The sequence below is a fragment of the Sapajus apella genome, unplaced genomic scaffold, assembly GCF_009761245.1.
Source record: "Sapajus apella isolate SASKATOON/1434 unplaced genomic scaffold, GSC_monkey_1.0 scaffold51, whole genome shotgun sequence".
In the NCBI taxonomy this organism is placed as follows: Eukaryota; Metazoa; Chordata; class Mammalia; order Primates; family Cebidae; genus Sapajus; species Sapajus apella.
In genome coordinates, this window is record NW_022436991.1 from 8,712,507 (window position 1) to 8,725,096 (window position 12,590).

Sequence of the window (12,590 nt, forward strand, 5' to 3'; positions counted from 1 at the left end):
ATGGTGAAACCCTTTCTCTACGAAAAAAATGCAAAAAGTAGCCAGGAATCTCAGCCACTTGGGAGGCTGAGGCATAAGAATCGCTTGAACCCGGGAGGTGGAGGTTGCAGTGAGTCAAGATCACACCACTGCTCTCCAGCCTGGGTGACAGAATGAGACTCTGTTTATATGCGTGTGCGTGTGTGTGTGTGTGTGTGTGTGTGTGTGCGTGTGCGTGTGTGTAAAATGATGAAATGTTTGCCAGCCTGAATGGGAGAATGGTATCTTATTTTCATTTTCAACTCTTTGATTCCAAGTGTTGTATAGTTAAGATGTGCCATTTCTGCCCACAGGGAGGCTGTGCCCATGAGAACCGATAGGCTGTCTTGGGGACTGGGTTCTTGATAGGCTACTAGACAGGAGTCTCTCTCTGTCCTGATGCTGTCTGCCTCTCCAGAGGAAATAACAGAGCAGGAGGAGCCTGCGCTGTCCCCAAGCCCCTGACCTGAGCCAGATGTTCCTACCTTCCCCTTTGCCTTCCATAGGAAGCCTGGAAGCACGCGATCGAGAAGGCCAAGCACATGCCGGACCCGTGGGCTGAGTTCCACCTCGAAGACATTGCCACCGAACGTGCTATACGACACAGGTCAGCAGCTTATCTGGGGTCTCAAGGAGTCGCCGGGGCTGTACTTCCAGCGTCTGCTCCCAATCAGGAGGCCTAAGTACTCTTGGGGGTCAGGAGAAGGGAGTAATCATAAGAGCAGCTAATATTGGAGGGCTAATGTATGCTTAAGGCTCTGTGCATTACCTCACTGAATCCTTACTGTGGTTCTAATAAGGTACCTATTAGGCAGGCTAGATTCAGCTAGTTTTTCTAAATTGTTGCAAATCTCTGGCCAGGTGTGGTGGCTCTCACCCGTAATCCCAGCACTTTGGGAGGCCGAGGTGGGCAGATCACTTGAGGTCAGGAGTTCAAGACCAGCCTGGCCAACATGGCGAAACCCCATCTCTACTAAAAATACAAAAATTAGCCAGGCGTGGTGGCGAGTGCCTGTAATCCCAGCTACTCAGGAGGTTGAGGTAGGAGAATCACTTGAACCCAGGAAGCAGAGGTTTCAGTGAGCCGTTATAGCGCACCGCCCTCCAGCCTGGGCATCAGAGTGAGTCTCCATCTCAAAAATAGAATTGTGGCAAATCTCTAACACATTTTCCAATATATTGATTGAAGAAAGTCCACTTATAAGCAGACCTACGCACTTCAAACCCATGTCATTCAAGCATCAACTGTGCTTGCTGGTGCCAAGTGTGCAGCTCTGAAGAGCTTTTCTCCCTCTGAGCCCAGAGGAGGTTAACCCGCCAAGCCTCTGCTTGTTTTTCCTGGTAGAGGCATCAGGCTCTGTTCTCACGAAGGCGGGGGTGTTCTGGAGTCTTCCCCAGCTGAGGGGTGGACCCAGGGAGGCCTCCAACTAGAGCTAAGAACTCCTCAGCCCGGAGGGAGGTTTCAGACTTTAGGGATCCATTGAGCTGAGGCGCTTTCCACCGGGCAGACTTGTGGCCTGGCCAGGCCCAGGGGCTGATTTACTCTGTGAAAGAAGAGATGGAAATGTTCCCAGAACCCTCTCCAAGCTCTCTCTGCCTGAGGTGGAAAAAACAAACTTAATTTCACTACTGTACTCCTATAACCCAGAATGCTTCTGTGAACTTAAAATGTGTGGAGGTTTCTCCCTGCCCACAAGCGAGTAATCAAATCTGCAGTAGACACCAGCAGATGTGCCTCTAATTCAGTTCCTCTAATTGAAGGAATTAGTAGAATTTCTAATTGTGTATCCTGATTTAATTCAATTCTTTTTTTTTTTTTTTTTTTTTTTGAGACAAGTTTCGCTCTTGTCACCCAGGCTGGAGTGCAATGGGGCTTTCTCGGCTCACCGCAACCTCCACCTCCCAGGTTCAAGCGATTCTCCTGCCTCAGCCTCCCAAGTAGCTGAGATTACAGGCATGTACCACTACGCCAGGCTAATTTTGTGGGTTTTTTAGTAGAGATGGGGTTTCTCCGTGTTGATCAGGCTGGTCTCGAACTCCTGACCTCAGGTAATCAGCCCGCCTCAGCCTCCCAAAGTGCTGAGATTACAGGTGTGAGCCACCGAGCACAGCCTGATTCAATTCTGACACCCATCTTCAGGTAGATAGCATCACATCCCACAGGTTGAGGGCTCAGTCCTACAAGACCGTCCCCCATTTCCACTGCTGATCCCCCCACTTCCACTGCTGATCACAAGCCCTCGGTGGTTTCACCTGTGTTTCTGACCACCTGTAAATCAGGGTTCCCATGACCCCCTCCAGGTTTCGATTAACTTGGTGGAACAGCTCACAGAACTCAGGGAAACACTTACTACCATTTACTGGTTAATATAAAGGATGTTACAAAGGTTACAGAAGACTAGTCGTGGTAGCTCACACCTATAATCCCAGCACTTTGGGAGGCCAAGGCAGGCAGATCACTTGAGGTCAGGAGTTTGAGACCAGTCTGGTCAACATGGTGAAATCCCATCTCTACTAAAAATACAAAATTAGCCAGGTGTGGTGGCACATGCCTGTAACCCTAGCTACTTGGGAGGCTGAGGCAGGAGAATCGCCTGAACCCAGGAGGCGGAGGCTGCCGTCAGCTGAGATCATGCCATTGCACTCTAGCCTGGGCAACAAGAATGAAACTCCATCTCAAAAAAAAAAGATGTCATTTATTCAGTCATTCATCCACCATGTGTATTTATTAAGCCTCCACACGCACCAGGTCCTGGGTAACTAAGACATGGGTCTGCTTTTGTGGGGTTACAGTCTAGTGGGGGCCCCAGATATGGAACAAGCCAGCAAACAGCACAGCAATGAGTGCTGGGGATATGGAAATGGGGGACATGGTGGAGAGGGAACAGGGGGTTTGAGGAAAGGGACAGAGACCGGTGTGTTGAGACTTGGGGGAGAGGGACAGTGTCTACAACCCATCCTAGGAGGTTGGCTGGGCCTCGGGCCATGGTGGAGGGTGGGCTGGTTCTAAAGCCAGTGGGGAGCCCAGAAGGGTCTTTGGCCTTTAGCCCATAAGGAACAGGACCATGTGACGGACGCTGTGCCCTGGGGCGGGCGGGTCTCTGCAGGTACAACGCAGTCACCGGGGAATGGGTGGACGATGAAGTTCTGATCAAGATGGCGTCTCAGGTGAGCAGGGCCTTGAGCCCGGTGGGGACAGGGCTGAGCAGAGACTTTCTGTAGCTGACTTTGGTCTGTGTGCCCCTCCCTCCCACTCCCACTTTATTTAGTTTTTGTAACTTTGGGGGATTCTTCGTTACTGTTGATTTATTGGTTGCAACCAGCATTTTTTTTTAAGACAAGGTCTCACTCTATCTCCCAGGCTGGAGTGCAGTGACGCGATCACAGCTCACTGCAGCCTTGACCTCCTGGGCTCAAGCCATCCTCCCACCTTAGCCTCTCAAGTAGCTGTGACTACAAGTACGCACCACCATGCCTGGCTAATCTTTTTATTTTTTGTAGAGACACGGGTTTCACTGTGTTGCCCAGGCTGGTCTCAAACGCCTGGGCTCAAATGATCCTCCTGCCTCCCCCTCCCAAAGTGCTGGGATCATAGGCGGGAGCCACTGTACCCAGCCACAGCCAGCCTTTTGAAGAAAAAAAAAAGATAAAAGGCTAGAAAATAGGTATTTCCTACATATTGAGAGTAAGGATTGCTTTGTGAAGCTTTGCTTTAGTGTAATATACAATATACACACAAAAGTGTACAGCTTGGTGAGTTTTCACAAAATGAGCACACTGCCTTACCAGCACCCATATTAGCAAACAAGGCAGCCAGTCTGCTCAAGCCCCTCTCGGTCACTCCTCCCATACCCCCAGGGTAAGCACCACTCTGAATTCTATCACCCTAAATTACTTTTGCCTGTTTCTTAACTTCATATAAGTGGGGCATACAACAGGTATTATTGTTTTTTTTTGAGGCGCAGTCTCACTCTGTCACCCAGGCTGGAGTGCAGTGGCACAATCTCGGCTCACCGCAAGCTCCAGGTTCAGGCGATTCTCCTGTCTCAGCCTCCTGAGTAGCTGGGACTATAGGCATAAGCCACCCCGCCTGGCTAATTTTTTGCATTTTTAGTAGAGACGGGGTTTCACCATGTTAGCCGGGATGGTCTCGAACTCCTGACCTCATGATCCACCTGCCTTGGCGTCCCAAAGTGCTGGGATTACAGGCGTGAGCCACTGTGCCCAGCCAACAGGTATTCTTTTTTAGAAACAGTGTCTTGCTCTGCTGCCCAGGCTGGGGTGTAGTCTTGCATGATCTTGGCTCACTACTGCCTTGAACTCCTGGGCTTAAGCAGTTCTCTCACCTCAGCCTCCCGAGTAGCTGGCACTACAGGCATGCACCATCACACCCAGCCAAGTTTTAAAAATTTTTTGTAGAGAGGAAGGTCTCGCTATGTTTTCCAGGCTGGTCTTGAACTCCTGGCCTCAGGCGATCCTCTCGCCTCAGCCTCCCAAAGTGCTGGGATTACAGGCATAAGCCTGCCCCTGGGTTCTTTTGGTCAACATTTTGCATTGGTTTTCATTGCTGTGTGGTATTTCATTGAAGGAATAGACCTGATTGATTTTTCCAGCATATTGTTGCTGGGCACGTAAGTTATCTCCACCATTTTTCTCTTAGAGTCAGGGCTGTGAAAACATCCTCTGAGATGCACTGTCCCTCCCCCAGCACCCTGCCCCCGTGGGGTTTTTTCTTTAGCTGGGGTGGAGAAATGGAGGGGGTGTCCTTGTCATTCTGGCAGCCTCTAGGTTGGAAGGCCTCTATGGCTTTGGTGCTGAGACATACAAGGGAGAGCTCTGGGGATTTCAGGATTCAGATGAGGCCCAGGGCACTCATTTGATGGGTGATGTGCAAAGGGAGTGCCTCCTGACTTAGGGTCGTTATTGGGTGGGGCATGGGGACTGATACTGATAACTCTCTGTGCGGTGTCTTTCAGCCCTTCGGCCGAGGAGCGATGAGGGAGTGCTTCCGGACGTAAGTGACTCGGCCTGGCTCTTGGTGTTCTCCCCAGAGTCTCCCCAGGCTCCTAAGAGCTGAGGCATTGGGACATTTTTAGCCAAGGAATGGATCCAGGGGCCTCTGCCTTCTTGTAGCCCAGGTTTCTCTCCATCTGGTCTCCCTCAGGCCACACATTGGGCCTGGCTGAGAAGATGGGCTCGGGAAGAAGAGGGAACACCCCACTCATCTCTGCCCTAGTGTTGGAGGTCAAGGGAAACGAGATAGGGGACCTTTAATAGTGACCTTTCATCTCCCCATCCCAGCTCTTGGAAGGATGTAGAGGGGTGGGGAAGTCCTTCCTACCGTCTGCATTTTCTTCCTGCCGCCAGCCAGCCAACGAGGTCGGACAGGGTCTCGCTGTCCTGAGGACCAGGGCTGTGTCCCTGGTGAATCCCCGAGTGCCCAGGTAGGCCCCCTGCTGCCTCTCCCCGCAGGAAGAAGCTCTCCAACTTCCTGCACGCCCAGCAGTGGAAGGGAGCCTCCAACTACGTGGCGAAACGCTACATCGAGCCCGTGGACCGCGATGTGTACTTTGAGGACGTGCGTCTACAGATGGAGGCCAAGCTCTGGGGGGAGGAGTATAATCGGCACAAGCCCCCCAAGCAGGTGTGTGGCCCTGCTACCTGCCCCCTTTTCATGCCAGGGCAGCTGGGCACAGTGTCTGAGAAAGAGGACCATGTTTTACCTTCCTTTTTTCTTTCTTTTTTTTTTTTTTTTTTTGAGATGAAGTCTCACTCTGTCTCCCACCAAGGCTGCAGTGCAGTGGTGTGACTGCAGCCTCTACCTCCCAGGTCCAAATGATTCTCCTGCCTTAGCCACCCAAGTAGCTGGGATTATAGGTGCCTGGCTAATTTTTGTATTTTTAGTAGAGACAGAGTTTCACCATGTTGGCCAGGCTGGTCTCGAACTTCTGACCTCAGGTGATCTGCCTGACTCGGCCTCCCAACGTGCTGGGATTATAGATGTGAGACACCATGCCTGGTCTCTTTCACCTTCTTAATAGTAGCTAATAACAACCACAATTTACTGAGCATGATGAACCACATCGTTTATTTTATTTATTTATTTTTTTAAGACAGGATCTTTCTTGGTTGCCCAGGCCAGAGTGCGGTGACATGATTACAGCTCATTGCAGCCTCAACCTTGTGGGCCCAAACAATCCTTCCAGCTCAGCCTCCTGAGTGGCTGGGACTACAGGGGTCACGCCACCATGCCCAGCTGATTTTTATATTTTCTGTAGTGACAGGGTTTTGCCATGTTGCCCAGGCTGGTCTCCAACTCCTGGCCTCAAGCAGGAGCCCCGCTTGGCCTCCCAAATGGTTGGGATTATAGGCATGAGCCATTGCACCTGTCTCAGGTTATTTATTCCTAAAAACAGAGCTCTAAGGTTGGAATGTTTTTATCCTCAATTACAGATGGGATCTATTAGTCAGGATTTTTGTTTGCAAACAACAGAAAGCCACTCAAACTGCTTAATCCAAAAAGGGAATTCGTTGTCTTATGTATCTGAAAAATAATGCTGGCCACACAGGCATGGCTGGATTCAGGATTAAACTGAGGTTGTCAGGATCTTCTCCATCTCTGGCCTGAGTGTTCTTCTGGGTTGGCATCATTCTCAGGCAGCCTCTGCATTTGTGGTAGCACTTTGGCCCCCAGCAGGCCCAAGGTCTTTTTGGAATGACAACTATTTCCCCAGAAGTTCTAATAAAAGTCTCAGAGCTGGGTTTCATTGGCTCTGATTAGGGCAGATGCCTAATGCTGAGCCAATCACAGTGGCCAAGTCGTGGGAATATGCAGAGTGGGCACACCCAAGCCACATGCCTGCCCTTAGAGCTAGGAATGTAGGTGTTTCACCCAGATCACAGGGACCAAGACTGGAAAAGGAGAGACTCCCAAGAAAAAGCAGAAGAAAAGAGCTGGGAATGTGTATTAGTCCATTTTCTCATTGCTGATAAAGACACACCCTTCATGTAATTCAGGTCTCAGCTCCTGTGTCACCTCCTCAGCCACCCTGTCTCAGGCCACCCGCAAGAAGCGGTGCTTCCACCTGTCACCTCTGCCACGTCATTCTGGTTTTTGTTTTCTGTTCTTCGGAGCAGTTAGTGTGTCATTCATTTAGTTAATATTTTGGGTGCTTCTCTCCCCTAAAGGCAGAGATTTTATTTTTTCTTGTTCACTGCTGTCTCCTGGCACCTAGGTGTCCAGTAAAGAATAATGTGGTAGGCCAGGTGCAGTGGCTCACGCCTGTAATCCCAGCACTTTGGGAGACTGAGGTGGGCAGATCACCTGAGGTCAGGAGTTCAAGATCAGCCTGGCCAACATGATGAAACCCCGTCTCTACTAAAAACACAAAATTAGCCGGTGTGGCGGTGCGCACCTGTAATTTCAGCTACTCAGGAGGCTGGGGCAGGACAATCACTTGAACCAGAGAGGCAGAGGCTGCAGTGAGCCAAGACTGTGCCACTGCACTCCAGCCTGGGTGACAGAGCAAGACTCCATCCCAAAATAGTAATAATAATAATAATGGGGTTGACTTAAGGGAAGGAGAGGGGTGTGGTTGTTTGAGGAGGTGCTGGCTGTCTGCTGTGGCTGTGCCACTGTCCCTCGCCCAGGGAGCCCTCTGGCTGAGCAGGTGGCCATGCTGTAGGTTTTCTTGTAGGAATGGAACCAGCCTTTGGGGTGGAACCCTCTTGAGAACCGCCCCTTCCTGCCTCCCCCCCAGGCTGGTTCTCAGAACCAACTGAGGCCTCATTTGGAGCAAGTTCTGTGCTCTCAGATCCGGACCCCTTCGGCCTCTGCAGCTGCTGTCTGCCTGTCTGGTGACCCACTCTCCCTGGATGGTCATTTCCTTGGGAAACCTGGGACCTGATCCTCCCAAGAGGTGGCATTGAGGGGACATGGGGGCCAAGGGTGAGTCCTTGTGTAACAGGGCAAGAGATACAAGCTAGAGTCCTTAATCTCTCCTACTCTACTTTACAAGCCATATGCACTATTTGTAGATTTTCTTCTGTGTACAAAATTAAACATAGACTTCATTAAAAAAAAAAAAATTCAGCAAGGAATGTCAAAGTTCCCTATAATTTCCCACTTCAGGTAGATAATTGCTGTTTAGAGGTTGCTTTATATTTCTCTAGAATTGTGGCTCCTGATAAAAATAAAATGAGTGGCCGGGTGCAGTGGCTTATGTCTGTAATCCCAGCACTTTGGGAGACCAGGCAGCCAGATCACTTGAGGTCAGGAGTTCGAGACCAGCCTGGCCAGCATGGTGAAACTCTGTGTCTACTAAAAATATAAAAATTAGCTGGGCATGGTGACGGGTGCCTGTAGTCCCAGGTACTCGAGAGGCTGTGGCAGAGGTGAACTCAGGAGGCGGAGGTTGCAGTGAGCCAAGCCTGTGCCACTGCACTCCAGCCTGGGCAATAACAGAGCGAGACTCTGTCTCAGAAAAATAAAATATAAAATAAAGCAAAAGCAAACATTGCTTGGATCCTTTTTGCATCAACAAATTTAATTCACAGGCTGAGTCTGAGACCCTCTCTGCAGGTGAGGAAACTGAGGCACAGAGAGGTGAAATTCAGAAATTTTCCCAAATTCGCAGTATTACTGTAAGGCATAGTCTAAGTTGTTTAGCAAACAAACCCACAAATATGTGCAGACATGAAATAGTGTCTGTCTCACTTGTGTGGAGGTCCTGCATTGGTGGGTGGCTTGGGGTAGGCTGGTGCCTCATCTCCTTGAAGCCATCTAGAGACCTGGTTCCTTTGGTCTTGTTTCTCTGCCATCCCCTCAGGGGTTTGCCATGGACCACATTATCAGTTCTAGCTCCCAAACAGAGTCCACCTTATAGGGCAGGCTGGAGTTATGTCATTGCAATGCTCAGTTCCCATTGGCCAGGCACGGTCATGTGGCCACACTTAGCTGCAAGGGAATCTTAGCAATGTCATCCCTAGTGGGTGGCTATGGACCCTTTTAAAATTCAGTGATTTGGGGGCTGGGGCGGTGGCTCACGCCTATAATCCCAGCACTTTGGGAGGCCAAGGTGGGCAGATCACAAAGTCAGGGGGATCGAGACCATCCTGGCCAACATAGTGAAACCCTGTCTCTACTAAAATACAAAAAATTAGCTGGGCAAGGTGGTGCATACCTGTAGTCTGTACTCGGGAGGCTGAGGCAGGGGAATTGCTTGAACCTGGAAGGCAGAGATTTCAGTGAGCCAAGATTGCACCACTGCACTCCAGCCTGGCAACAGAGTGAGACTCTATCTCAAAAAAAACAAAAAAACAAAAAAACAACTCAGCAACCCAGCGTTTCATTCTAAAAGGAAAAGAGAGCTGAGCACAGTGGCTGCATCCTGTGATCCTAATGCTCTGGGAGGATCCTGGAAGACAAGAGGATTGCTTGAGGCCATTTCAAGACCAGCCTAGGCAACATAGCGAGACCTCATCTCTGTAAAAATATTTAGGTATGAGCCATGTGTAGTGACACACACCTGTAGCTCTAGCTCCTCGGGAGGCTGAGGTGGGAGGATGGCTTGAGCCCAGAAATTTGAGGCTATGATGAGCCATGATTGACACTGCACTCCAACCTGGGCAAGAGTGAGACCCTGTCTCCAAAAAAAATTTTCATTTTTGAGATGGCATCTCACTCTGTTACCCAGGCTGGAGTACAGTGACATGATCTTGGCTCACTGTAACCTCTGCCTCCTGGGTTCAAGTGACCCTCCTGCCTCAGACCCCTTGAGATTACAGACACATGCCACAACGCCCAGCTAATTTTTGTATTTTTGTTATATTTATTAATTTTTTTTTTTTTGAGATGGAGTCATGTCCTGTCACCAGGCTGGAATGCAAGGGCACAATCTCAGCTCACTGCAACCTCTGCCTCTCAGGTTCAAGCGATTCTCCAGGTGCCAGGCTGGAGTGCAGTGGTGTGATCCTGACTCACTGCAACTTCCACTTCCCAGGTTCAAGCAATTCTCCTGCCTCAGCCTCCTGAATAGCTAGGACTACAGGCGCACGCCACCACACTCAGCTAATTTTTGTATTTTTACTAGAGATGGGGTTTCACCATGTTGGCCAGGATGGTCTCAATCTCTTGACCTCGTGATCTGCCCACCTTGGCCTCCCAAAGTGCTGGGATTACAGGCTGAGCCACTGTGTCCGGCAATATATATTTTATAATTTAAAGAAAGGGAAAAGAGGAGATCCGATTCTGGGCATCATCAGGAGCTCCTGCAGTGGAGAGCCAGTAAGTGATGGAGCCAGGATCTGAGCCCAGGCAGGCCAGCTCCTCTTGGCACTCCTGCTGCCGCTTCTCAGAGGAGGTGTGCTCAGCCCTCCCACCTGAGCTCACTCCCGCTCCCATCCCACCAGGTGGACATCATGCAGATGTGCATCCTCGAGCTGACGGACAGACCGGACCAGCCCCTCTTCCACCTGGAGCACTACATCGAGGGCAAGTACATCAAGTATAACTCCAACTCAGGCTTTGTCCGTGATGACAACATCCGCCTGACGCCGCAGGTAAGGCCCCCGCTTGCCTCCATGCTCTGCCCACCACAGCCCTTTGGAGTAGGATCCTGGCCAGGTTTAGCCTGCAAAGAGGATGGTCCCTGTGGGCTTGGAGTCTCACCCTCAGAGGAGCCCCTTGAGCATTCTGAAGGAAACTATAACGGGACACCTGTCACCCCATGACAGCTTCTGTCACCTAAGGTGGCCACAGGACCTTCAGCCCACAGTCCCTGCCCAACTGAACCGGCCTTTTTCCTTTGTCTTTTCCTCTGTATAACTCCTCCTCGCAGAGAAAGCCTCTCAGCATGGGCAAAGCTGGGGCATTTCAACCCCCAGAGCAGAGGTGTGGTCAGTGCCTACACAACCCTCAGCCTGTCTCTTGCCATCTCCTTTTCCTTCCTGTCCCCGCACAGGCCTTCAGCCACTTCACATTTGAGCGTTCCGGCCATCAGCTGATAGTGGTGGACATCCAGGGAGTTGGGGATCTCTACACTGACCCACAGATCCACACGGAGACGGGCACTGACTTTGGAGATGGCAACCTAGGTAGGTGGGGAGAGCCAGCCTGTTTCCCCAGAAACCACACTCCCTGCTAAAACCTCTGAGCTCTTTGTGCAGCCAAGGAAAGAGGCTGAGACACCATCTGCGCTTTCCCAAGATCGTGGAGATGGGAGCCTGGATGTCTGATGCCTCCCAGCTCGAAAAGTTTTGTAGCTGCCCTGGCCACATGTATGAGACCCACCACTGCTTGTTCCCCGTCATGGAGCAAAGCAACACCCCAGACACCCCTGCTCTGTCCACAGGTGTCCGCGGGATGGCGCTCTTCTTCTACTCTCATGCCTGCAACCGGATTTGTGAGAGCATGGGCCTCGCTCCCTTTGACCTTTCGCCCCGGGAGAGGGACGCAGTGAATCAGAACACCAAGCTGCTGGTGGGTGCCCAGCGTGACCCTGCTTGGCCTGGTGGGCCCTTCTGCTACCCGCACAGCAAGCCCTGCTCCCCTGTGTGGTGACAGCCAGGCCGAGCAGTGCTTAATTGACGAATACCAGAGCCGGAAGCATCTGTCCCATCCTTGCCCCAGGCTGTCTCCTCCAGCTCAGTGCACAGAGTCCTCCTGAGTGTCCTCACAGTCGAGCAGCTGGTATCTGCTTAGGTTGGGCCCATTTTTGCCCAGAGTGAGGGGAACAGACATGTGGAGAGAGTGAGAAGGCGTGTGGTGTGTGTGTGCTTGTGTGTTATATTGACAAATGACTGAACTGGTCTTAGACCTGCCTCTCCAGGCACCTCACCAGGATAACTCCCATCCCTTCCACTGCCACTTGGATCAGAGACGAGAGAATGTTGCCAAGACCAGCCTGGGATGCTGGACATACAGTGGGACGCTTTCTCCAGCTCTGGGCTGTGGAATGTAGTCAGTGCTTTAGGGGATGCTGGCTGGCAGGTCCTCTGAGCTTCTGTCACAGATGCCCTTTCTTGGAGGACTTAGGTTTAATTCCCTACTGATTTTTTTTTTTATTTAAAGACAATATATCAGCCCCTAAACAGGCACGTTTAGAAGCTACGATGAAGGGATTTCAGGACTAAAGGGAATCATGTGAAGAGCCCTTTATTTCCCACAGGGTGTGTGCGTGACATGAGTATCCCTGTTAATGTCCCCAGCAATCAGCCAAGACCGTCCTGAGAGGAACAGAGGAAAAATGTGGGAGCCCGCGAGTAAGGACCTTCTCTGGGAGCCGGCCCCCCCTGCTCCGTCCCCTTTCAGAGAACTCTGGAGATGAGAACATGAGCGACGTGACCTTCGACTCCCTCCCTTCTTCTCCATCTTCGGCCACACCACACAGCCAGAAGCTGGACCACCTCCGTGAGTGATGGTTTGGTCCCCGGTCGCTGTGTTTGAAGGGTTCAGGTAGAGCAGAGCTGAACTGGCTTTCATTTACGTTAGAAAAATCGGACATGCTAATCGAAAAGGTCATAGCCCCAGTGGTTTTATAAGTGAGTTTCATTGAGTGAACTTTAAAAACAGA

General features: G+C 50.9%; 1 protein-coding gene across 2 annotated transcripts in view; it reads left to right on the plus strand.

The window, feature by feature from the left end:
- EEF2K (eukaryotic elongation factor 2 kinase) overlaps nucleotides 1–12,590 on the plus strand; it is an 80,320-nt gene that overhangs the window by 37,039 nt on the left and 30,691 nt on the right. For both annotated transcript variants that reach the window (XM_032242913.1, XM_032242914.1), the window contains exons 3-10: nucleotides 525–625; nucleotides 3,126–3,186; nucleotides 4,995–5,032; nucleotides 5,491–5,662; nucleotides 10,429–10,578; nucleotides 10,980–11,112; nucleotides 11,370–11,497; nucleotides 12,226–12,427. In XM_032242913.1, coding sequence (XP_032098804.1) covers nucleotides 525–625; nucleotides 3,126–3,186; nucleotides 4,995–5,032; nucleotides 5,491–5,662; nucleotides 10,429–10,578; nucleotides 10,980–11,112; nucleotides 11,370–11,497; nucleotides 12,226–12,427 — 985 coding nt within the window. The remainder of the gene's footprint in view (nucleotides 1–524; nucleotides 626–3,125; nucleotides 3,187–4,994; nucleotides 5,033–5,490; nucleotides 5,663–10,428; nucleotides 10,579–10,979; nucleotides 11,113–11,369; nucleotides 11,498–12,225; nucleotides 12,428–12,590) is intronic.